General features: G+C 42.3%; 1 protein-coding gene across 3 annotated transcripts in view; it reads left to right on the top strand.

The window, feature by feature from the left end:
• Positions 1-1315: 1315 nt before the first annotated feature.
• Positions 1316-26610, top strand: part of GALNT5 (polypeptide N-acetylgalactosaminyltransferase 5) — a 59105-nt gene continuing 33810 nt past the window's right edge. For all 3 annotated transcript variants that reach the window (XM_058192361.1, XM_058192351.1, XM_058192370.1), the window contains exons 1-4: positions 1316-3041; positions 20464-20630; positions 22298-22417; positions 26234-26369. In XM_058192361.1, coding sequence (XP_058048344.1) covers positions 1663-3041; positions 20464-20630; positions 22298-22417; positions 26234-26369 — 1802 coding nt within the window. In that variant the 5' untranslated portion in view covers positions 1316-1662. The remainder of the gene's footprint in view (positions 3042-20463; positions 20631-22297; positions 22418-26233; positions 26370-26610) is intronic.

The raw sequence follows: 26610 nt of genomic DNA, 5'->3' as shown, positions 1-26610 counted from the left end.
TAACTTTATGGGCATAAGGAAGAGCACTGCTCCCTAGCAGAAAGTAAGACCCATACAATCTCCTCCGACTGCTGTTGACGGGAAGTATGGTAATAGAATAAAATAGAATTTTTTTATTGGCCAAGTGTGATTGGACACACAAGGAATTTTTCTTGGTGCATATGCTCTCAGTGTACATAAAAGAAGATACCTTCATCAAGGTACAACACTTACTGATAGTCATAGGGTACAAATTTAAACACTTAATGATACACTTAATGATAGTCATAGGCTACAAATAAGCAATCAGGAAACAATATCAGTATAAATCGTAAGGATACAAGCAACACAGTTACAGTCATAAGTGGAAGGAGATGGGTACAATGAGAAGATTAATTCAGATTTAGTAAATAGTTTGACAGTGTTGAGGGAATTATTTGTTTAGCAGAGTGATGGCGTTCGGGGGCAAAACCAGACCTTACTGGAAAAGGAGCTTTTTCAGTGGGACATCATCTCTTTAGGCCTCTACCAGGGGAGGGTCATTTCCACCTACCTTTAAAAATGTTCCCTCACGAGGGAATTGTATTTTTTAATTTCTGACCTATTTTATTATTGCATGAATATTTTTAGTCTAGTCTCTCTTATGCCAAGATATTTTTTTGTTAGAATCCTTCCTGAAAGCCTACTTTTGAAAACATTCTCATTGGTTGCTCCTCTTCCGAATATCAGAAAGTAGTAAGAATAAACTTCTTTCATGCACTTTGGCCCCTTCCCCTCAAACTCCCCCTCCCCAATCTCTTTGATCCATAGGCTGAGCTGAAACGCGGTCTGCTTACTCCTGGGTTAGCACGTCAGCTAAATCACCGAACTGTGTTTGGGAACCTTGAGCGCCTTAGTGTAACCTCTGAACTCAGCAAATGTATTCAATAAACCACGATGAAACCAACCGTGGCTTGCCAAAGAAGAGGAAGAAAGGTGGGCGGTTAATGATTTTATACACAAGAAGAATTGTCCAAGATCGTGCAAGGGGTCTTCTTAAAGAGAATTTTCCCATGACTTCCATCGTGAGCCACATACAGACAGACAGAGGCACGCACCAGGCTTGTTTCTGGCGTTTGGGCATGGTTTTCCATAGTATCTGGGATCTCGGAAGGCGGTAGCAGAGGCCACGCCAAAGCGGTACGAAGTTTGCAGTTTGTTTTCTCTCCGAGGCGGTGTCGAATTACAGAGAAAGAAAACCAGCTTGGGCAGGGGCGGCGGGGAGAGGCCCGGGTGGCTGGGATCAGTTTCTCCAGCTGATCTGCAACCGCTTGTTAACACCCCCCCCCCGCAAGTAGAATGGAGAATCCCTCAGGCTCCCGAGAGAAAAAGGAAGGGGACTCCTAAAAAAGAGGCTGCAATCTGCACCTCCGGCCGCTCGGGCCCTGGTTGCAGGCTGACTGGCTGGCTGAGGACATGCGGCTGCAAGGCCCGCCACGCGAAGCCGAGGAGACGTGGATGCCGCGCTATAAATATGCCACGCAGGCAAAGCGCAACAGGCGACTTCTCTCAGCTCGAGATGCGGGCGAACTCCAGGGCGAGAGGGCTCCGCGTGGCGCTCCTCTTGCCGCCTCTGTAAGTTAAAGAGGCCCGGGGGCAGCCGGAAGAAAAGCTTTTCCAGAAGCGAGGCAAACTTTATCCGAAATGAATAAATTCCGGAAGGTTTGCCGAGGCAGCGGGAGAGCTCTTGCTTTGATCTTCGCAGCTTCGGTGGTTTGGCTGATCTTTGACATGGCAGCCCTCAAGTTGTCCTTCGGCGAGAGCGGCACCAAAGTGCTGCAAGGGGAGACGGCGGGGGGGAAAGAAAAGGGGCCAGGGCGACTTTGGCGCAACTCCGAGGATGGCCTGGGGAGGTGGTCCCGAGAGGAGCCCGAAACTTCCCCGCCGTTCCCGGGACAAGATGGGAAGAAACCTTTTAGAAACAGCGAAGATGCTGGCCGGGACGCGGAAGGGAGAGGGCAGCGCTTATCCCCCGGCACGACCCCGGCCAAAGCAGCGCCTGGGAAAATACCCGGCCTGCGTGACATACTCCCGCTGAAACGGCAGCGACCGCCCGCTCAACCCTGGTCCCGTGCCCCGGAGAAGAAAGTCAATGGGGCGGCAGCCACCGGCGGCGACCCCCGGCAGACAAAGCCGGCTCTGGGCCGGCGTGAGCAGGAGCCCCACTCAATAGTGGCTGAAGGGCGAGCGCCTCTTCCAAACGGAGTCCCTCAGAAGGCGCCAGCTCAGAAGAGCGCGGGAGGAACGGAGGTGTTACTGCGCGCGGAGTTCACCGATAAAGGGGCTTTGCCTGGTGCCCCCCCTCCTGGAAGCCTGCCTGAGGAATGGCAGGGCAATCTTGGTCTTCTCAAAGCCAACAGGACTGGGGGGCTAGTAAGAACGATAGAGGTTCCTCAGGTCACAGGAAAGTGGGGTTTACCTGCGGGCAAGCTGAATACCTCAACATCAGAGAAGAAGGAAGTCTCCCTGAAGAAAATAGCTCCGGGAAACCTGCCAAGCAGGAAGAATGCAAAAATACCTCCTGCGAAGGATGCTCTATCAGAAAACCAACAGGTCTTTGTAACCAAGGAGCTGGTCCCTATGGTTTTCCCAATAGTTCAGCATCTCCAAGCCAGCACCAAATTGATGGGAAAGTATGTACAGCTGCCAGGTGAGAAAAGCAGCAATAAGGGGAAAGCCACCAACGTAACCCCAATAAATGGCCTTACGGAAGGGATCCTTGCCAGAGGAGGAGCATTGGGGAAGGTTAACAAAGGCCATTTGGCAGGCGAAGAGCAATTCCCCAAACCTAATCAGAGCAATGTGGATTTCGCAGGAAACACTAGGCTGCACAAAGTGTTGGCTATCGATAGGACCCTGACTCCAAGAGACCCCGGAGCACCTGGTCAATTTGGGCGCCCTGCTGAAGTCCCAGGTGAGAAGGAGGAGGAAGCTAAAAGGAGATGGAATGAAGGGAATTTCAACGTCTACCTCAGTGACTTAATCCCAGTTGATCGCGCCATTGATGACACAAGGCCTGCTGGGTAAGCCGTAATTACTTGTGCTGCACAACACACATGTGGGCTAGTGCAATTGCTGATTTATCAAATGCTTGTCTAGAACAGGAATTCTTGGGGGCCTGAGGGTAGATTTCATGGGGTCCGTGAATTTGGATATATTATATGAATAATATTATTACACCATACAGTTATTTTTTCATATAGTATTTGATAACTGCATTGAGCATAATTGACTTGCTTTGTAATAATACCTGTATACCCTGTTTCCCCCCAAATAAGACATCCCCTGATAATAAGCCCAATTGGGCTTTTGAGCGCATGGCAATAAGGCCAAGTGCTTATTTCAGGGTTCAAAAAGAATATAAGACAGAGTCTTATTTTTGGGAAACATGGTATATATTGTATGCATTTAAATATGTAACAGGCATTTAAGTATTACATGCCACCCAGTCATTTTATGTGAGATGAGTGGAAAAAATACCCCTTTTCTCCCCTCCAAAAAGGTTTGTAGGTTTCATGGGACTCTCAAAGGAGTCTATGAAACAAAGAAACAAAAAAAAAGCCACTTTAGTCTAGTGATTAAGTCAACAGATTAGAAACCAAAAACCTCTGAGTTCTAGTCCCTCCTGTCAGCTGGATGATTTTGGGCCCCTCATTGTCTCTCAACACAACTCGCCTCACAGGGTTGTTGTTGTGGGGAAAAGAGGAGTATTAGGTATGTTCACAGCCTTGAATTATTTATGAAAATAAAGACAGGATAAAAAAAATCTAAAATAAAATAAAAGGGTAAAGATCCATGATTCAGGTGTAGTCCTTCAGAAAGAGATACTATTTTAAATATACAATATTCACAAAAGTCATAAGTACCTAAACAACTATATATATTACGTAAATTTGTATCAGCAAATTAGTAATAAGCATAATTAGCAATATGTGGAGTGGAATTAACCTTTAAAGTTTTCCTCAAAGCCAACAAAGACTATACATGCTTTTCGGGGGAAATATCCAAACAATCTGAGGCCACCATATAGTAAAGGCCTTCCCCAATGCTTAAAAAAAAATTACAGAATATCAGACGTTAACCTTGAAGCTCAAATAGCAAGACCTCAAATTTTTTAAGGACTTAGAGTCTACTATGAGTACTTTAGATTTAGTATTTTTCATAAAAGTACATTGGGCAAATGGAACTACTGAACAATGCGATCCTTTTTAAATTTGTTCAGAAATTAGTCGCAGGATATTTGCTTTATCTAATTTTCTGGTAAGTGTACATAATTTTGTGAGAGGAGTGCATTTAAAACGGTTGAAACATAGCTATGGATTTTTATATCTGGAATCTTGTTAGTGGAACTTTAACAAACAGAATATACATGCTGATACTAAGATGCGCATGGAAATTGAAAACTGGCCCATCAGATTAGATATCATTACTACCAAAAAAATTAACACTGAGTGATGTGCTGAATTGTGTAAACACACTCACACATACAAACTGCTTGTGTAGCCTTGAATATGGAACACAAGGGATTTCCTTTCTGCTTATTTCAAAGAACAAAGTTGGCCCTTAGAGGAGCAATTTTCCTGCAAGAACTTTGCTTTGGCAGCTATCACCTCAAAAAGAAAACCGAAGTTTGAAACCAGTCTCGGTGGTATCCATCACTGCCCCTGGTGCTAAACTAGGAAAGGGTCACAGACATCCAGTTACAGGAAACCCATAGTTTTCTGTAAACTGCCCAGAGTTACTTTGAGTAAGATAGGCAGTATTTAAATTTTGTAAATGAATTCGTTTTCGAGGGGTCCTTGGTGCTCTCTGAGATTGCTTGTTTTCTTGCAGACGTTTCATTACCCTAACTAGGTAATATCATCAGTGCTAGTAAGGAGTGATGTTTGCTGTCAGTTTATATTCTGGTGTCTTGCCAGTCTGTGTGGATGGGGTTGGTCTTATGGATTCTTTGGTTGGGCTGTTTACTGATGGCTCATTGGCAATTTCTTGATTGCTTACTTGATTGTTGGTCTGAAGTTAACCTTAATTAGGTTTCTCCAACTGTTGTTCCCAGGCATGAATGCATTACATAGTCCTCCAGTCCTCATCCTGCTTCTGTATTTAGCATCCTTTCCTTTTGTTTAAATGTCATTTTTTCTCGGCTATAATTCTATTATTACTTTTTGTAAAAAAAAAATTATGTTAGGTTTTTTATTCTGTTGTAGGGAAAACGGTTGTATAGTACTAAGCTGAAAGCTACAAGTTTACAAATCTTGGTGACTCAGTTCAGACAATATAAGCCACTAGCCCCTCAAACCAGCACAACCGTAATGTAGCTTCCTGTGATGTGTGAACTCAGCCACAGAATCAAATCAGTGGCGAACTGTCATTATTTCATTTTAACACAGGCTTTCAGAGCCGTGCAAAACAGTATTATCCATGCATGATAATCGGCTTATAGAGAGAAGTGCACTGATTTGGGAATTGCATATATTTAAAGCAGCATTTATGTGTCTTAAACAGTTGGTTTCTGGTACCTAAGACAGAAAATACCCGGTGCTGTTTTAACCTATAAAGCACACATGACTTAGTAACTGTTGAGTTGCAGAATCAATTTCCTTTAGAAAGCTGCTCACCCTACTTGAGTGTAAGGGGCTCTTGCAGACAGCATCTTCATTAGGGAACACTTCGGGCCCTGAGGTGGTGGTGGGAGAGCCCTTATCTTACTTGTGTTTGTAAAGCTGTGGGAACCAACCTTTTCCATTAAGATTTTGGCCTGAACTTTTGGACTTGAGCTCCAGGTATAATTTATTTGCATGGATGCTCACTTTTTAAAAACGGTAAAATGTTTGAGCAGTACAGAAATATTGTGATAAATAAATTTGACCCCTCCATTAAACCCATGCAAAACAGGGTGAGTTTACAGAGGCCTATGAGTTAGGTAAGTAGCCTTTCATTCTTGAGTTAAATTCTTCTACCTAAAAGCTGTTTCCCATTTCCACTTTTGTCTGCTAGTCTAACTGAACTTGAAAGTACAGGTAGGTAGGCCAACAAATGCTGTCTTTAACATCTTGAAGCACAGGGACATTAATAAAGGCACCAGGAAGCCTTCAAATAATCTGTCTTGGATGTTGTCACAGATACCTGTTGGTATATGGCATGCGGAAACTGTAATTTGACAGTTCACTTTATAAATCAGATTATTCGTACAATGTCGTATTGTGACTGGCACTTGTTATCCTTGGGTTTGGGCAGAGATAGTGGTGCATTATGGCAATATTTGGGCAGCCTTCAGGGGCACCTTAACAGAATGAAGGCTCTCAAATGCAACGGGATTACCTGAATAGACGACGAAGCCCAGAATGGCAAAGGGCAGAGGATAATGTTTCCCATCAACTGCTATTTGATCTGTTTTAATCAGAGATGCCAGTCATTGAACTAAGAGCCTTTTCATGTAAAACAGGCGTGCTCCCATTGAGCTACAATCCACTATTTTTCCAACAAAACAACCCAGAACAAAAAAAAAATAGTTTTCCATTAGGTTGGGAGGATAGGATCAACCACCCTATCAAACATCGGTGAAAAATGATCAGAGGAGCGGATTCTCTGTGGGAGGAGTTCTTTGGTAGGTTGCCCTGGCCTTCTCAAGATCTGCTGGAAGATATATTAGCCTAAGGGGTAAAGATTCCCTTAAGGCATCCATCAAACCCTTAGCTGAATTGCAAATAGAAATCGAGAAAAATGCTTTTCCTTCAGCCTTTTGTTCATGCAGAGAAGACCTGACCAAAACCTTTGACTCTTCTTCTGTTTTTTTTTTCTTCTAAACCAGCATGATGTAAAATGACAAATTCAATGAAATGAGAGAAATCTTTATCACCGGCTAGAGATCTACAGATTTTCTACCGTACTTCTTTGATAGGCTTTAGTGGGTCACATTGAAACGATGCTTGCTTTGAGGCTGTCAGTCTTCATTGACTGTGTTGTGGGGGAGGGGGAAAAGCTCTTATTTGGACAACATGACCGGAAAAACAGTCTTGCAAGTCGGGTTTTTTTTCCCCCTCTTCTTTTTTCTAAAGGACGCCAGTTCTCCAAACAAATCAATTTATTCTACTAAGTAAATGCAAACAAAACACTTGAACATTATGAATGTTAGTAATACCGGCACTCCTGGAAATTAAACTCCTGTCTGGATATAAGTGAATTTTGTTTTCTTTCACATTGCTGCTTTTAGTTTGTTTGGCTATTTGAAGAGGGAACTAATGTATGGAATTGCCAGAAAAAAAGAAACAATATACATTGCTGGAGCACTTTAAATGCACCGGTTTTCTAATGTTGAAAGCATTCTTGGGAACAATGGTCTGACTCAGTATACGGCAACTGGCTACCTTTTGCATGTATATACATTTTAGGCAAGTTTTCTCCCACCTCATTTTATCCATGTTTATTCTTTGGAGACTTGGCACTTAAAAAAGACTGGCTTTAGATTTGCAAGGATATTAATGTGGATCCATACACTTTATTTATGATTTTTGAAGTGGATGTATATTTGTTATCCAGACATCCGCTTTCCATTCACCTTATAGGGGAGAGATGGACAGCATTAAATTACAAAAATTAAAAATTAAAAAATTAAATAAAATTCTCAACTGCACGTCTTTTCTATTTCTGTAGCCGTCACTTCTACGAGGCTCTCTTTCTGGAATATCTTTAGCCCTTGACTTGATCGCTTCTACAGGTTGTCCTCTGTAGGATTCATTTAGTGACCGTTCAAAGTTACAATGGCACTGAAAAAAGTGACTTATGACCCTTTTTCACATTTATGACCATTGCAGTCATGGGTTTAAAATTTAGACGCCTGGCAACTGACTTGTATTTATGCCGGTTGCAGTGTCTGGGGGTCATGGGATCGGCTTCTGTGATCTTCTGAAAATCAAAGTCAATGGGGAAGCCAGATTAACTTAACAACTGTGTTACTAACTAAACAACAACTGTGGCAAGAAAGGCGGTAAAATGAGGCAAAACTCTTTACAAATGTTTCACTTAGCAACATAAATTTTGGGCTCAATTGTGATTGTAAGTTCAGGACTACCTGTAGTTCAGCATTTTGTGAGCTGGAATGGTTATAACATATGGCTGTATTGCCCATGGATTATTGTAACATCTTTAACATCATCAAAAATAACACCGAGGCCTCCTTCTTAGTATAGCGGTTATTTTATTTGTGCAGTAGTACTCTTTGTTTTATATAGATCTGGTAGTCATATAGCAAGAATTGCAATGTGTTTCTTTTTTTGAGAGGTTTATATCTTTCTTTTCAATGTGTTCCAGTTCCAGGGTATCTCACAATTAATAAAATAGATAAATAGATAATAAAACAGTCATTAGAAAAAGCAATACGATACAGATAAGTCCTTGATTTATGGATGGAATTGGGACCAGAATTTCTATAGTAATTTGGAGCTGTTGTAAAGACACTTGTCATGCGACCAGACCCAATTTTTTGTGATCATTTTTACCACAGTTGTTTTTTATTTGTTGTATTTTTATCATGGATGATTTTAATGTTTTTTCAATGTTTTTTATTGTTGTAAGCAGCCCAGAGTCTTTAAATATGAATGAATGAATGAATGAATGAATGAATGAATGAATGAATGAATGAATATATGAAATGAATCATATCGTTAAGCCAGCTTCCCCATTTTTTGGAAAGTAGCTAGGAGAATTACAAATCATTGTCATGTGATTTCAGGATGCTGCATCTGGTCATAAATGTGAACTGGTTGCCAAGCAGACGAATTGTGATCATGTGATTGTGAGGATGATATGATCATAAGTACTGGGACAGGTTATAAATCATTTTTTTCTGAGACAGCCACAACTTTGAAGCATTGTTACATGAATGGTCATAAATCGAGGACTGCCTATATAACATAATTTAATTTTCACAGCAGTAAAATATGTTGGCATGAACATCAATGTTTTTAAACACTTGGCTTAAAATAAAGTCTTTGGCACACATAAAAATGCAATAATAGACAATATATACACTGCTCAAAAAAATAAAGGGAACACTTAAACAACACAATGTAACTCCAAGTCAATCACACTTCTGTGAAATCAAACTGTCCACTTAGGTAGCAACACTGATTGACAATCAATTCCACATGCTGTTGCGCACATGGAATAGACAACAGGTGGAAAGCACAGGCAGTTAGCAAGACATCCCCAATAAAGGAGAGGTTCTGCAGGTGGTGACCACAGACCACTTCTCAGTTCCTATGTTTTCTGGCTGATGGTTTGGTCACTTTGGAATGCTGGCGGCGCTGTCACTCTAGTGGTAGCGTGAGACGGAGTCTACAACCCACACAGTGGCTCAGGTAATGCAGCTCATTCAGGATGGCACATCAATGTGAGCTGTGGCAAGAAGGTTTGCTGTGTCTGTCAGCGTAGTGTCCACAGCATGGAGGCACTACCAGGAGACATGCCAGTACATCAGGAGATGTGGAGGAGGCCGTAGGAGGGCAACAACCCAGCAGCAGGACCGCTACCTCTGCCTTTGTGCAAGGAGGGACAGGAGGAGCACTGCCAGAGCCCTGCAAAATGATCTCCAGCGGGCCACAAATGTGCATGTGGCTGCTCAAACAGTCAGAAATGGACTCCATGAGGGTGGTATGAGGGCCCGACGTCCACAGGTGGGGATTGTGCTTATAGCCCAACACCGTGCAGGACGTTTTGCATTTGCCAGAGAACACCAAGATTGGCAACTTCGCCACTGGTGCCCTGTGCTCTTCACAGATGAAAGCAGGTTCACACTGAGCACATGTGACAGACGAGACAGGGTCTGGAGATGCCGTGGAGAACGTTCTGCTGCCTGCAACTTCCTCCAGCATGACTGGTTTGGCAGTGGGTCAGTAATGGTGTGGGGTGGCATTTCTTTAGGGGGCCGCACAGCCCTCCATGTGCTCGCTAGAGGTAGCCTGACTGCCATTAGGTACCGGGATGAGATCCTCAGACCCCTGGTGAGACCATATGCTGGTGCGGTTGGCCCTGGGTTCCTCCTAATGCAAGACAATGCTAGACCTCATGTGGCTGGAGTGTGTCAGCAGTTCCTGCAAGACGAAGGCATTGATGCTATGGACTGGCCCACCCGTTACCCAGACCTTAATCCAATTGAGCACATCTGGGACATCATGTCTCGCTCCATCCACCAATGCCACGTTGCACCACAGATTGTCCAGGAGGTGGGGGATGCTTTAGTCCAGGTGTGGGAGGAGATCCCTCAGGAGACCATCCGCCGCCTCATCAGGAGCATGCCCAGATGTTGTAGGGAGGTCATACAGGCACGTGGAGGCCACACGCACTACTGAACCTCATTTTGACTTGTTTTAAGGACATTACATTTATTTTTATTGATCAAATTTATATCAAAGTTGGATCAGCCTGTAGTGTTGTTTTCCACTTTAATTTTGAGTGTAACTCCAAATCCAGACCTCCATGGATTGCTCAGTTTGATTTTCATTGATAATTTTTGTGTGATTGTGTTGTCAGCACATTCAACTATGTAATGAACAAAGTATTTAATAAGAATATTTCATTCATTCAGATCTAGGATGTCTTATTTTTGTGTTCCCTTTATTTTTTTGAGCAGCTTACATTTCCCTAGGGTAAAATAATTTGAAAATTTCAGTCCTGCCCCATTCATCTCGTAAGGTCTCAAGGACAATTGTGAATTGTTATTTTACATTGTATTAAAACTATATTAAAATGAAAGTTTTTGAAAGTACCTTGGCCTAGTTTTAAAGTGTGCGATCTACACTCATAACCTGGGGCATACATGGCAGCAAAGTATCATAGTGTTGCCTTTTTACTAATGTTTTGTAAGAACATTGTGTCACATGACACTCAGATACTTACTGAGGCAGAATGTTTTAGGGGTTTGTCACTATCGCTAGAGCTTTATAATTAAAAGGTTCTTGCTGTCTTCCTTACACTCTAACTTTTTCATCTTCTTCTGAGTACCCACAACTAATTCATTCTGAAATCTCACATTTCCAACCTGCAGCCACTAGAGTGCACTGGAAATCAAGTTTTTTTTCTTCTTTCTTCCAGCTGGAATAAAACTAAGTTTTCTTGTATAAGAATTGTGTTAAGAATACAAAATAACTTCTATAAACTCACATTGCAGTTTTATGTTAGGTAACTTTCAGTAATCAATCCATAGCAGTAATGGCTAATCTTTTCCAGACTGAGTGCCCAAAGCGCATGTGTGTGGCCAAACCCCCAAAATGCAATGCCCGCGTGGTCTCCCCACTTGCACCCCCCGCATGCCTGTGCCTCCCCGCATGCGCCCCACCCTGGGCATGCACATTTGCCCCATCACAGGTGCCCCACGCAGGCGCACGCAGTTCCCGCATGTGCCCCGCCCCCTGCGCAGGTGCGGCAGAGACCCCAAAACCAGCTGGCCAGTGGGAAGCACGTGTGCATGCACAATGGAGCTGAACCGGGGCGACAGCTCACATGCCATCAGAGAGGGTGCTACGTGCCACCTCTGTCACATGTGCCATAGGTTCCCCATCACGGATCTATAGTGTTAGGTAATTATAGTAGTAGTAGAACACATTTCTAGAGGTAGATTCAGTGATTTACTCTGCCCTTTCCCCTGGAGAGGCATTTCTTTGTTGTTAGTTGCAAAGTCGTGTCCGACCCATCGCGACCCCAAGGAATTTCTTACTACAGCCTTTTCCAAGCTGATTCCCATTGTTGGAAGAAAAATCCATCGGGTTCAGTTCCAAGCCAGGAGAAAGGCACTGAAAATAAAATGGAGGCTGGAGACTGATTAGAAAGAAAGGTTCCGTTTATTGATGAAGCAGAACCACCAACCAGATGTGATTTAGGGACAGCTGACAAAGTGGAGTTGAGAATGGGTGGGTTTATATACCTTCTTTGTGCTTTGTATTTGAGCTTCCTGTTCCTGTGCAAGAACGTATTCTATTGGTTGTTGTCAGATTCCTATGGGGTCATGGCTGGCTCTATAGGCAAAAGGCGCAATGCAAATCCTAGGTACTTGTCCGAGCTAATCCTCTCAACCCTTTTGGCTTCCTAATTGCTTATTGGGAGTTTCCTGTCTGACCCAGTCTTTCGGAATGGATTGCCAAATCTGTATTTCCAAAGTTTTCTTTATGCAGAAGAGGTTTTTCTGGAACCTTGACACTGGCCACTTCAGTTTCTGCTTGGGGGCAGGGAGACTGATGCTGATTTCTACCTCCCTTAAGATTTTTTTTTCCATTTCTCCTTTAGGGGAAATATCCTATGCTACCTTTTTATTATTTCCCAAAATATTTTATTCTTACAAAAGTGGTGGTGAGGGTTTCCTATACCGTGTTGGCTTGCAATTTTTGGAGTTGTAATGCATGTTATTGAATAAATAATCCAAGTAAGACCCAATTCATAATACATGTGGCCTTCAGGCTTTGATTATTCTTTCTTTTTTCGATCAAAAGTAATTTTACCTTTGTTATGGCAACTTTGGGAAGGTTCAGCTTTGGTGCCAGCATGTTAGCATTTAGGTTCAAAAAAATCATATGTTCTTTTATGCTTCTCGATTATATATCTTAGGGTTTTTCTTATCTTCAGCTATTTCTATATGTTAGTCTTTCTCTATGACCATGTTATTGTCTGAATCCCTTTATTTAGGATTTAGGATTACAACCAGTGGTGGGATTCAGCCAGTTCGCACCAATTCGGGAGAACCGATTGTTAACTTGGTGAGCAGTTTGGCAAACTGGTTGTTGGAAGAAATCATTAGAGCAGAGAACCGGTTGTTAAATTACTTGAATCCCACCACTGATTACAACTCTCATTTCTCAGTCACATGGAGAATTATTAAAATTGTACCGAGAAGCACCAACGTGGAGAAGACTGCTAGAAGGTCTCACAAGTTGGCAAAAAAACAAAGGCTTACTGTACAATATTGCAGACCTAGAACAGATGAGTGCATGAAAAATTAGATAAGCCATGGGGGTGCTATACATTTTATACTTGAGCAAGTTACCTATTTTTCGGGCTTTTATAACTCCAGTTAAATAGGGATTATAGGATTACAACTCCCAGGAGACCATGGGGCCATGTTGGCTGCGACTTCTGGAAGCTGTAATCTCTGGGCAGTTGGAAAACATTAGTTTAGGTATTAGATGCTTCCAGTTTACACACAGTTTATATTTGCTTCACATCTAGCTTCCTTGTACCATAAAATCCAGTGTTTGCTCTTCATAAATTATTTCGTTTCTCTTGACTTCTATTTCCTCATAACACATTGTGATTGCCAACCCTTGTTTTTTTTTTTTAAACAAAGATTTTCCTCTGGAAAAATAATGTAGGTGCCGTGGGATTTGAAGACTATTTTAGCCACCCTGCTTGATCACAGGAGGCGGGTGCTATTTTAAAACTAGAAACTGGCTAATAGAAATCCAGGCTGCAGCCTGGATCTTTTATTTTTATCATCCACTAGGGACTATTCTTTGCCAGCGACAAGGATGTATTAATACAAACAGAAATTCTATCAACAGTTAGCGCCAACATATGGGTTATTTCTCAATTAAACTTAACATAGAGTCTTTGTGAATTTAACTCTTGTTCAGGAAAGCACTTAAGTTGGAAGTTTTTATGGGGGTCCCTTCTCTGCCAGTAGAATAGAATAGAATAGAATAGAATAGAATAGAATAGAATAGAATAGAATAGAATAGAATAGAATAGAATAGAATAGAATTTTTTATTGGCCAAGTGATTGGACACACAAGGAATTTGCATATGCTCTCAGCGTACATAAAAGAAAAGATAAATTCATCAAGAATCATAAGGCACAACACTTAATGATAGTCATAGGGTACAAATAAGCAATCAGGAAACAATATCAATATAAATCGTAAGGATACAGGGAACAAAATTACAGTCATACAGTCATAATTGGAAGGAGATGGGTGATGGGAACAATGAGAAGATTAATAGTAGTGCAGCCTTAGTAAAAAGTTTCACAGTGTTGAGGGAAGTAGACCTTCACTATGGTATTCATGGTCAAAGTAGCATTGAATGGGTGCATCTAGCTTCTTTTAATTTACTCAAGCGCTTTAGTTGACCTTGTCCAGTTTGGAATATTGTGACAAATTTATAAGAGTATTTATCTCCAGCCACATGTTTCTTCATGCAATGTTAGGTCAGAAAAATGTTACATTTTATGTGGGGATGGAATATGGAAGAGTGCTATTCCAAGGCTTCGCAGCTATCCGAGGATACCAGTAATATTATAAAGTAAATAATAACCTTGCCTCCTTGCAGAAATGCTTAGAAAACACGCCTCATTATAGTTTTCACTTTTCAGTCTTCCCATTTCTTGATTAACCGTTGGAGGAAACTGGAAAACATATCCCCAATCACAAATTCTTGGCAAGGGTCTTCCCATTATTATTATTTTTTACCTTATTACAGAATTAATATTGTTATTTTCTTTGGGTAGCAACTTCATGGCATTTGCAGAATTTTTTATGTCTTGTTTTTTCCAGCATAAGCTCTATGGCTTTCTTGAAAAAAGTTTTCTAGTCAATCTCAGAATTAGGTATGGAAGGAAGGGAAAGGCGCAAAGCACGTGCGCGAAGTGAACTGGTGGTAACACCGGTTAGAACCCACCACTGCCAGGGACATCTAAGGCCCGCAGTCCAATGGACAAGGCCACATGCAGCAAGGGTTCACACTCCCACCACAAAGCTGACCGTCACAGCCAGGCATCCCTCAGAGATGAGAAGCGCAGAGATCAGGCCCTGCAAAAGATCTGTAACAAGGCCAGCAAACAGGCAGTCTCTGCCTTGATACTCAGGGGAGATCCTTGTATGCTTGTTGAGCTGATATCCCATGAACGATCTCCTGGGGCAACCCCGGACCAGGTCTCTCTCCCAGACTGTTCCTTGACGATTTCGAAGCTGGGTTGTGGGGGGCCACTAATGTACCATTGCCTCTACCTGCTGGTGATGTGGCTTCTGTTTGGAGGCACTCTTTGGGCCCTCATTCTGCCCACATCCCAGTGGAGGCCAGGGCCTCTGCTACGTGACATCGGGAATTTATCCTTCCGAACAATATTCAGGATATTATTTCCAGAGCAATACAGCAGTCACTCTCGGCTGGGTAACAGCAGCCCAGCAGGATGTTTTCTGAGATGTCTGTTGCATCGGATTCTCCTGTCAATCATGTGTCTGGATGATCTTCTGTCTTTTCGGGATCCAGGTTCCCTGGCTTCTTCTCACAGGAGCTGTCCATCGCTCCTTGAAGAGGTAGAGCAATGGGACCCAGATCTCTTAGAAAATGAGGGCATTCTCCCTGAGCAGCCTGCATTTACCGGCCTCTTTCCACCAGCCATTTTTAAGTTGCTGCTGTTCAAAGCAATCAGTGCGGTGCAGCTCGGCTCTCCTTCTGACAGGGATGTCCCTCCACCTTCTCGTGAAGTGTTGAATCCTCTATTCTTGGAACCAAATAAGCCTGTGGATGCTGTTCCTGCACCTCGCTTGTTCCTTGATGTCATTCAACGGCAATGGGCATTGCCTGGTTCGGCCCTTCCTTCACAGACAGGCGGTTCTTCAATGTAGTCCCGGAGCTGGTGGCACTGCTACAGGTTCCATCGGTGGATGCTCCAGTAGCTGCCTTATTAAGGATCTTAATAAGATCATAGCCGCCATCCAATTCTCAGCTGACGCTACATTAAATTCTGCTCACTTCGCCAGTAAGACCATGGCATCCACTGTCGCAGTACGTCATCTGCTCTGGCTAAAGCATTGGCAGGTGGATGCCCGTCACAAGTGGTGTCTCGCTTTTGCTCCCTTTATGGGAGACAAGTTGTTTGGGCTGGCACTGAAGCCTTTACTGGTTGAGACGAAGGACAGGTGTAAGATACTACCTGCCTCTCAACGGCAAAGTGATTTCCGTCACTCCATTTTTCCTCTGGCCTCCATTTCGGGCTGGGGTACTAGAGCATCCTGCTCCCAGGGGGGTTTTGGGTCTAGACAGCGGGTACACCAGGACAGGCCGCCCTCAGGTAGGACTTTCTCAAGCAAACGGCCCTTTCGAGGGGGAGGAAGTCATTTGCTCCAATGCCATTGCTAATTGCATGTCCGACCCTCCCATCGGGGGCAGGCTAGTTCATGAGCCCCACCCCTTGGTGCTAACAATGAACACCTATCTTTTCAATTGGGGGGCGCATCTTCAGTCATAGGTGCTCAGGGCAGATGGTCAGGCCACGACCTGCAACGAAATATCAACTGGCTGGAGCTGCGAGCCTGTTCTGTCCTCCTCCGCAGTCCGGGAGACACAAGCGATGACTTAATTAGCCGGCAACTATCAGCTCTGGCAGCAAACTAGCGAGCGTCTGCCAAGTGTCTCTGTTATCTCACTTGATGCCGATGAGTCAGCCAGGAAACCAGGAACAAACAGGACTTCAGCTCTAATTCTCCCTCTAAGCAGTTGATTTGCTTGCCACGAAGTGGTATAGCAGCCCTTGCTGCTTTTATATCTTGTGGGATGTGGCTCCATGACTCAGCACTTCCTAGGCCTGCCCCACCCCTGCTTTTGTTGTTCCCGCCTCTCCTGCCTACGAAACCTAGGGTCCAGCCAGGCCTGATTGCCATAGCCGGGTCTGGAGGCATGGCCTGGGGGGAGGAAGAGTCAGGGGACGGAGGTCTCGTTATCTCCTCCACCTGGCCTGCCTCTAGCTCCTGAAGCTGAGCCAGGGAAGCCGTGCTCCAGAGGTAAGTCCTGATGGCCCTTCCCCCTCACTTTCCAAGTCACTTTCTGGCAGGGGGCCCGGCTCGGAGGGTGCAGACACAGCAGAGCCATTTATCTAGCCTTACTGTGCTTTCAACAGCTGTTCACGGATAAACATGTATTGGTGCTAACTGACAATGTAGCCGCGAAGGCACATATAAACATCCAGGGAGACACCAGGTCCAATGCTCTAATGTTGGAATCCAGGAGAGTAGGCGTCTGGGAGGAATGCCATCTGCTTTCCTTGATGGTAGAGCACATCTCTGGGGTGTCCAGCATGCAGGCGGACTGGCTCAGCTGGACAGTCATCAACCACATGGAGTGGATCCTTCACTGGTCCCTCTTCCAGGACCTGACAAACCGTTTTGGCGTTCCAGAGGTGGACTTGTTTGCCACCCCAGAGAATGTGCAGCTCCCACGATTTCACACCAGGTTTCCTGCCCCATGGGCAGAGGGAGTAGATGCTCTCTACAGCCCTGGCCACTGGGTCTTTACACATTTTCCCCCTTCCCCTCATTCCGAGGGTGATCCTGGACAAACGGGTGGAGGTCCTGCTTCTGGCCCCTTATTGGCCCAGGAGGCCTTGGTTCGTGGACTTCAAGACCCTGTTGGTGGCCCCACCCTGGAGGATCCCTCAGGGTGTGTCTTCACTCAGCAAGGGGGTGTTGGTCCACCCGGACCCCCAGTGGTTCCAACTGACCACCTGGCACTTGAGCAGCGCACTCTGAGTGGGGACAATTTCTCCTCCAGGTCATCAGGACCATTCAGGTTTCTCAGAGACCTTCCATGGAGCATATCTATTCTGCCACTTGGCAGGCCTTTTGTACTTGTTGTGGACGTGCAGGGCTATCTCCCCTTATGGTATCCAAAGCCAAATCCTGGAATTCCTTCAGGACAGGCTGGACAATGGTCTGTTGCCTAATAGCTTGCGGAGGCAGGTGGCGGCTCTTCTGTACTAACTTGTGGATCCCTTGATTCCCTGTCTCAGTGCCCTACCATACGGAGATTTTTTCAGGGTATGATTAATTTATGCCCCCCCATGGTATACTGGTACCCTACATGGGACCTGTCTATTGTATTGCACTCCCTCAAGGGGGGCCCTTATGAACCCTTGTGGGTCACCAGTCTCCGTCTCTTGCCCTGCAAGGTTGCCTTTTTGGTGGCAATTACTTCTGTCAGGCAAATTTCTGAGATTGCCGCCCTCTCTGTGAGGAATGATCTCTGCATCTTTCACGCTGACCGAATGGTACTCCACCTGGATCCTTACTTTCTAGCCAAGATAAACACTCCCCTCCATAGAAAGCAAGAACTAATCTTACCCAACTTCTGTTCTGACCCTACACACCCCTTAGAACGGCGGTAGCATACCCTGGACGTCTGGCATACCCTTAAGCGGACTGTTGAATTCTGTAAGACAGAATCGTTTGTTTCCTTTTTATCAGCTTCTTTAGGTTGCAGGGTTATGCCTTCCACCATCAGCAGAGGGATTCGACAGACTATCGCCAAGGCGTATGAACTGCGTTCCCTTCCAAGGCCCACACGTGTGATGGTGCATTCGACCCGGAGCGGAGCCACTTTGGCGGCATGGTCCACTCAGGCTTTGCTGATGGAAATTTGCAGGGTGGCCATTTGGACTTCCCCCTCACCATTTAACAAACACTATAAATTGGATAAGTTTGCATCTGCTGAGGTGGCATTTGGCCGCAGGGTGTTGCAACAGGTTCATCAGGATGGGGAGGTTTCTGACCAGACTGGGGCCCACCCGTGATTCAGGGACAGTCAGCTTTGGTATGTCCCATTCCTGGCTGCTGTCTCCACTGCTATGGAAAAGTCTTGCCTGAGACGCAACTTCTCGTTGAGTGGAGACAGCAGCAAGCCCCACCCTTTACTCAGTCTGGTCTTCCATTTCTAACTCATTTTTCTCCCAACACATCGAATCTGCTTCTTCATCTTCGCCAAAAGCTGGAAGCCCCTAACAACAACGGCGGGACTTAACAACTCTGACAGGCTCAGTCCTTCAACTGAACAGATGAGTAAGAACCTTCAAATTCCCTAACTAGAGAGTACAGATAAGTACAACCCATTCTTGGCTGCTGTCTCCACTCAACGAGAAGGCAAGACCAACACCCCATCTGTCTGGATCTACCTAGAAATTAATGAGGATCTGAATTTTTTTTACTTAGGAATGAGATATTGTAAGTGTCTGAGTTAAGGACTTGAAAAATGCTCTTGCTAAAAGGAGCCAGAAAAAGCTTAGTTTTTAAATTTAGAATGTATAAAAAAATTATGCACCAGCGGGTTCTGGTTTTTTTGATATAACATAAATTGGATCTTGTGTGGCATGAATACGCAACCGTAATTTATGATTTGTATCTAGCACATAACCACACTGTAGGCACAAAATTGACAGTGCTAAAGGCCGAGGACCATGTCTTATTGAAATGCTTCCACTTCTGGCCCAGGTTGGGGAATAAATTCTGTGAATTTCAATGAAAACCAGCTCATTAGTCCCAAAAAGTGGCCTTTTTGTAAATAGCAGGATTTCTTACTGTGATAGTTGTGTCAGAAACTCAGTCACTGTTTGGTTACAATAGTATTTGTGCAGTTGCAGTCAAGGTCAGCCCATGGAATTGGTGCCAAAGCCTTCAGTTTGTAATCCTAAATGGAGCCTTTTTCCTTGAACAGATCCTTTTCCTCCCTGATGCTCATTTACTTACTGTCTTTACCTAGTCTGATCTGCTTGGCTATGCAGAAGAAGATATGACAGATATGCACCTGTTACCGTCTAGTTTATGTTTGAAGTTTGAACAATCTAACTTTAATTTTGAGATTAAAAAATTATCAGAAGAAAGAGTAAGAACCTTCAAATTCCCTAACTAGAGAGTACATGGACAGCAAACTGAGCAGGCATAACAGTTCACAATGCTTCCCACTATATTGAGATGTATTATAAGATTATGTCATTACTATTTCTCAATTTCCATTAAGCAGATGCCTAGCAATGCTTCACAGTGTCATCTTTGGAAGCCATATTAGGCCAGAAGTTTCCATGCTGCCACCTTCTTATGTGTGGGAAAGTAGTAGAGAGTTTGTCTTTAGACATAATAGCATTCTTCCTGTTGGTCAAGGTCAGGCCGGTCCTGCATCTGGAGAAGGAGTGGTCTGAGTGCTGTCTCGAGATGGGACGGATGGTGATTGGAGCATGTGATCAACAGAGGAGTGAGGGGATGGTTTTGGGGGTTTTGATTTACTGAGGGAAAACCCAGACCGCTCAGATTCGGGTTTTCTCAGAGGTGCCAGTTTAACTATTTTAATAAATGGAACTTTGAAAAATGCTTGCTTCAGAGTTTTTACTTGGAGTTGAGGGTTTTTCTAGAACGCTGATCCTATTAGCTGTATTGGATTCAAGTACTCAAGTGATAGCTTTCCTTTCTTTATACTCAGATTTCTTTCCCACAACTTTTAATTGCCAGGGAAGAAGTGTTTGCATTTTGAGAGCTATTATTTAACTAGAATTTATTTTTAGTGCTCAACTCTCTTCCTCAGAAGAAAATATCAGTAAAATAAGTTTTTGTGGCAATTAGAGAAGTTAATGTTCACTTCTACCAGTAAGCTTGTAGCAAGTATTTATGTTATATTATATATTAATCTCTTTTGCTCCAGATGTTCAGATCTTCTTGTCCACAATGACCTTCCCACCACTAGCATTATCATGTGCTTTGTTGATGAAGTATGGTCCACTCTCCTGCGTTCTGTCCATAGTATCCTCAACCGGTCCCCCCCTGAATTGATTAAAGAAGTTATTTTGGTGGATGATTTTAGCACAAGAGGTAAGTCAGTATCTTTGAATTAACATGCCATTTGATTATTTGCTGTTTGAAAACAACACATTTTTTTCATTATGATAGAAGTTACTGAGGTTCTCCAATGCGTCCCATACATTTCCTTGAAATGTCAAAATGGCCTTATTTTGCTTCAGTGGGCCCCCATATGTCAAGTACAAAAGATCAAGTCCACCATGAAGGTCCAATAAATGGATTTATTGTTACTCATGCCTATGCACAGGAATCTCCTCAACTAATGATTGTCACCTGCTTAGATAAGAGTCAACAGCAGTTAGTTCTTTTGTGGCTACGTAGAGATTCTAGTCTGATTTCTCTTTTCACTCCACCTCCAGATTCTACCATCCTTTCTCCTAAATTATATCATATTTTTCCTCCCCTTATAATTTAGAAACAAATGTACCATACATGTGCATTTGACTTAAAAGTATGCATAATATTTTGGGGTCATTGGATGCTTGTGTGCAAGGTATGGGAGATCAGTAAGTATGCCGCTGAAGCCTGGTAAAAAGAATTTGCTTTTGGCCTATGGAGAGAGGAAAGTTGTGTAAATATGTTATGACAAAAACACTTTTAAACTGTGAAATCCTTATAGGGGGGAAATAACAGATTTGGCATTACTTGGTCAATAGTTGTAGATAGTGCAGATAATTCTTTTTTCCCTTAATAATAATTTCCCAGAAATTATCATTGGGCTATTTTGTAAGGCAGATTGATGAAAGGAACATTTTCATGTTGGCAACTCGGGTTTTTTTTTTCTCTTCAGGAAAAGTAATTCTCTGCAGCCTTATAGGCCTCCTCATCCCAAAAGTGCTATTTTATTCCTTCCTTTTTGTGGGACATAAAGAATATTGTAAACCTGGAGATAGCTGTTAACCAAAATCCTTGTTTCATTTAGAGGATCCTTGGTTTTTATTATTTAAAACCATCAGCAATGATACTTTTAAGCAGCTTGACAGGTAGAAGGTGGTATGTTTATTTTTCCAGATTGCAAGAATATTCTAGTCCCAAAGGAGCTTTTTCAAGAGGCAACTAGACTTTCTGGTTTTTCTTTGAAGACTTTTTGCTTCTCATCCAAGAAGCTTCTTCAGCTAAGAATATTGTAGATTTCCTGATAGACTGATATAAATAACAGATATTTTGTATCTGTGCATCTTTGTGAACATTTTACTGGATCACTTCTTCTTAGTAAGTGTGACATATAATCAGTTGATTAATATAGCAATAGCAATAGCACTTAGATTATATACCACTTCATAGTGGTTTACAGCCCCCTCTAAGCGGTTTACAGAGTCAGCACATTGCCCCCAACAATCTGGCTCCTCATTTTACCCACCTCGGAAGGATGGAAGGCTGAGTCAACCTTGAGCCTGGTGAGATTCGATCTGCCAAACTGCTGGCCGCTGGTAATCAGCAGAAATAGACTGCAGTACTGCACTCTAACCACTGCGCCACCACGGCTCATTTATAATAATAATACACAGTTTCTGCCCTCAATAATAACTGTCGATAGAAAATAACTTTTTGGTGTTTTTCAATATCTTTTATAAGTATCAGAGGCAGTGTTTGGGGACTGATGACCCATTTTATTACTTAAGTTTGAAATAGATACAATCTATAGTCCACATACTTGATTCTCCTCTGTTCTAATTTAGCTTACCTGAAGGACAAATTAGACAAATACATGGCACAGTTTCCAAAGGTCCGTATCCTTCATCTGAAAGAAAGGCATGGTTTAATACGAGCAAGACTCGCTGGAGCAGAGATTGCCAAAGGTAAGCAGAATGGCATTGATTGATTAATTGCAGTTACCATACAAGGTACAGAAATAATTAGAACAATCTAGTTTGTTAAATGAAAGTTGTTCATTTTAAATTTCATTAGAATAAAGGGAACTAAGTAGTATGTTCCTTGCTTTGGTTAGCTGGGAGCAGGTGCTAACGCAGTACTCAACAGAGTTTGCATATTGTGTGAAGTCATGGCTTGTTTTATCCTCTCTCTTTATTCTAAGCAATTTACAGTTTTTTAAAAAAATAAAATATGGGCAGTCCTCATTTAATGACAGTTCTGACTTATGACAGCAGTAACCGAGTTGTAAATATATTTGTTGTGGTCTGCCAGCAGTCTACGGAGCTGGCAGCGGAGTCAGACATGAGGAGGCCGGGGAGGACAATGGGCCAGTCCTGGAGTCAGGGGACGGCCCGGACAAGGGCTCTGCATCAGAGGCAGAGATGGGGCCAGGGCCATCCGGGAGCGATGCGCGGTTGCTCCAGTGGCGGACAGAAGAGAGGCAGAGGGACAGGAGGAGCCTGTTCCTAGTGCACGTATGCGAAGAGCTGCCAGAAGGCAAGAGCAGCTAAACAAAAAGGACGACTTGGGAGTAAGGCCAGGAGATGATTGGCCACTCCCATAAGGCTTAAAAGAGCAGCAAAGGCTCTTGGGCTCTTTGTAGGAAAGCAATGTTGCTACATTAGTTTCTAATCGGTGTCTCTTGTTTCTGAACTTCATGGGGCTTTGCCAAGGAAAGCCTTTGGCAAGGTGCCAAAGAAGACAAAGGTTTGTAATAAGGCCAAAGGACTGTTTCTGAAGAACTTGTTTTGGAATTAATTTGGACTAAGCTGGAAATGAAGTAATTCCCAGCTGTTATAATAAAATAGGGTTGTTGAAGACTAATAATGTCTTTTATACCTAAGAGAACCTAGGTCACAACAATATCCAAGTTGTACATACAACTACAGCTTGTACTTGTTTTTTATTTTATTTTTCCTATTTTGTGTTTTTACTGCTGGTAAGCTGCTCAGTCATGTGATCAAGTAGGCGGCTATATAAATTTTCTAAAATAAATAAATAAAATAAACTGGTCCTCAGAGTTCCATGGGACACAATTCCCCATGGCCACAGGATCATGATTGAATGCTTAACAACTGACCTGGATTGCCAGCCGTTGCCGTGTCTCACAATCAGGTGGACATGATTTGCAGTCTTGGGTTCTCATAAGTAAAGTCAGTGGGGAAGCTGGTAGGAAATCAGAAGTTGCAATAATCTGGGGTCCTTGCTTAACAACCTGCATGATCTTAGCTTAACAACAGTAACTGGGGACTGCCAGAAATACTGTTGTTAAGTGATGCAGTGACATGACATCACACTTCTTAAGAATGGAAATTCCAGGCAGGCCTAATTACGGTTAATACCAAGGACGGCCCTATAAACTCCGAGAACACCAAGGATTCATCAGTTCAACCCTGATCTACACATATATTTTCTACTTTTGGAATAAAATAAGAATCTAAGAACGTGAGACTATCAACACCACTCCATAAAATGATTAAATTGTTTAATTAAAACCAAATCATACTTCAAATTAATGTTAGAGACAAAACTAAAAACAACTTCCAGTATCCCTACTGTAAAGGTGATAACAAAGAATTTGTTGGTTTTGTGACAGTGGCTGTTTAACCATGATATTAAGACCTAAACTGTATAAAAATCACTCTCTGGGTTTATATGTTGGGCTAAACCATAAATAAGCTGTAATACAACGTAGTATAATGTATTTTTCCAACAACTGTACAATAAATTTATTGAAATTGAGATATTTTTAAAATTACGCTGCGCAGCATATTTAGCATTAATTCACCTGCACTCCAAAATAATGATGTTTCTAATCTGGCCTTTTTAATAGATTTTAGCGGTAATGTTTTTAATTTTTAAATATTTTTCTTATTGATGTAGTATTTCATGAATTTGATATTGTTTTATTTGCTATGCAGTACCTTGGTGTTTTTAGCAGAAAGTGTTACGCATATATTTAAAATGTTAAAACTTCCTGTCCACTAAAGATAGAAATTTAGTTGCAAGTTAATATAAAGGTTTTGTGAAGAACTGACCTTGAGGCCAGCTCTGCTGATATTCCAGTGTGAAGATTTTGCCTACTTTAATAGCTATTACGACAAATGGTCTTACCAATACTTTACCAATTTTCAGAATAATTATATATTTGCAATTGTTTTTCTTCTGAATGTTAACTGTTATCAGCTCTGGGACATTTTATGAATAGGAATGGATAGGAAGATATGCTTTTGCTTTGATTTTTGGATTCAAATAGTTTTTTGAGATGTGTGACAGAAACACTTCCTGAAAATTTCTTTTTTTCTATTTTATATGAAAATAATAATCTGTGTTCCCCGAATTAAAGGATTACAGAGTCATAAAAAGGGTGTTATTTGGTGTCCTTGTTGCATTTTTCTGTATATTCTATCACCGTATTTCCCTTCAGAATCTGAATAATTTTTCCACACAAACCTGGTCTATTGGAAATCGTGTCATGAATAGGATAATGTAAATAAATTAATAAAGTCTCCAAGTTTTGAAAGCTGATGACCATCAAAATGAAATGTGAATTAACCCAATGCTTCTTTAATGAGTTGGTTGGGTTAATTGTAGCCAGAGAAAATGAGGTAATTACATTACACAGTCAATAAGGTTTAATTATGCAGACTCACTGAGGGAAAGTAAATTTTGAGAGAGGTGAATATTTTCACAGGTAAAAATCATCAAAAGGAGAAATTTTTTGACTTACTTCTTTATCTTCCTTTCTTTAGATAATATACCTCTAGTAGTTAGTGATTGATTTTCACATCTGGGAATTCAGCAACCATCCTTATATGTTTAAAAATAAATAAAAGTCTTGCAAATTTGTGGAGGCTAATCTTATCACTCTGCACCCAAGTCATGTAACCACTAGACATATGTTTTATGACCATAAGGGGCTTACGTGCAAAGATCCCCTCCAGGCAAGAGAGAATCTATTACGTTATAAAAGACCTCAATATTAGTATATTAGTATGCATATAACAACTCCATTTTGAGTTTGTCAGATATGCAGCAGTGATGGAGGCATTAGCGGGCGATAGGACCAGTTATTGCTCACATAGAGCTAATAAGCACCTTCAAGATTGCTCTGCATGAAATAAAATTTGTCCTTCCGTAGGTATACCTTTTTATTATTACACCATTGCCGTGTTTGCAAGTCTTTGTTAATAAAATGAAAAACTTTATTAACACGTTTTCCAACTCATATGTCATATATATTAATGAAGCTTTAAAGCACATCACAATTTCACTACTCTAGAGAAATTTCTAATTAGATGAATATGGTGCTGACCAGCGAAGGCTTTCTTATCAATTAGTGAAATGCCATAAAGGACATTTTTCCCAGTGGTATATAAAAACTGTGTGTTGGAAAGAATATATGGTATGATTAAGATACAGTTAAGAATTAGCATTTCCAAGTTACTTTTTAAGTGCGGAATATTTTTTATGATTCTTGACAAAGTGAACAGTAAAAAACAACATTATATCATGGCAAGGTGGAAGTTTTTGAATAAATAATGAAGAGATCTAATCTGAGAAAAAAATTGCTTAAACAATGTCTCCTGTGAATTTCCTTTCTATGTATGGATTATACGTTAAATATCTACCTACAGTAGGAAGCGAATAGAATTTTTTTTCAAGAGGCCAATAAATATTGTAAACCTTTCCTAGTTTTGCCTGTCTCCTTGTTATAATGGCAAATTTACTGGCTCCTCTAGGTGATGTCCTGACCTTCTTAGATTCTCATGTGGAATGCAACGTGGGATGGTTGGAACCGCTACTGGACAGAATTCATTTAAATAGAAAAAAAGTTGCTTGCCCTGTCATTGAAGTGATCAGTGACAAAGATATGAGGTGAGGTTCATTCTTCCATGCTTCCCTTGAAACTATTGGGGGGGCAGGGGCGGGGATCTATGGCAGAGGTCTCCAACCTTGGCCACTTTAAGACTTGTGGACTTCAGTTCCCAGAATTCCCCAGCCAGCATAGCATAGCTGGGGAATTCTGGGAGTTGAAGTCCACAAGTCTTAAAATGGCCAAGGTTGGAGACCCCAAATCTATGAATAGAGAGGAAATTTAGCATAGTTCAGGACTGTA

The sequence above is a fragment of the Ahaetulla prasina genome, chromosome 1, assembly GCF_028640845.1.
Source record: "Ahaetulla prasina isolate Xishuangbanna chromosome 1, ASM2864084v1, whole genome shotgun sequence".
NCBI classification, from domain to species: domain Eukaryota; kingdom Metazoa; phylum Chordata; class Lepidosauria; order Squamata; family Colubridae; genus Ahaetulla; species Ahaetulla prasina.
The sequence above is the reverse complement of the archived record's forward strand: the minus strand, read 5'-3'. Positions and strand labels throughout refer to the sequence as shown.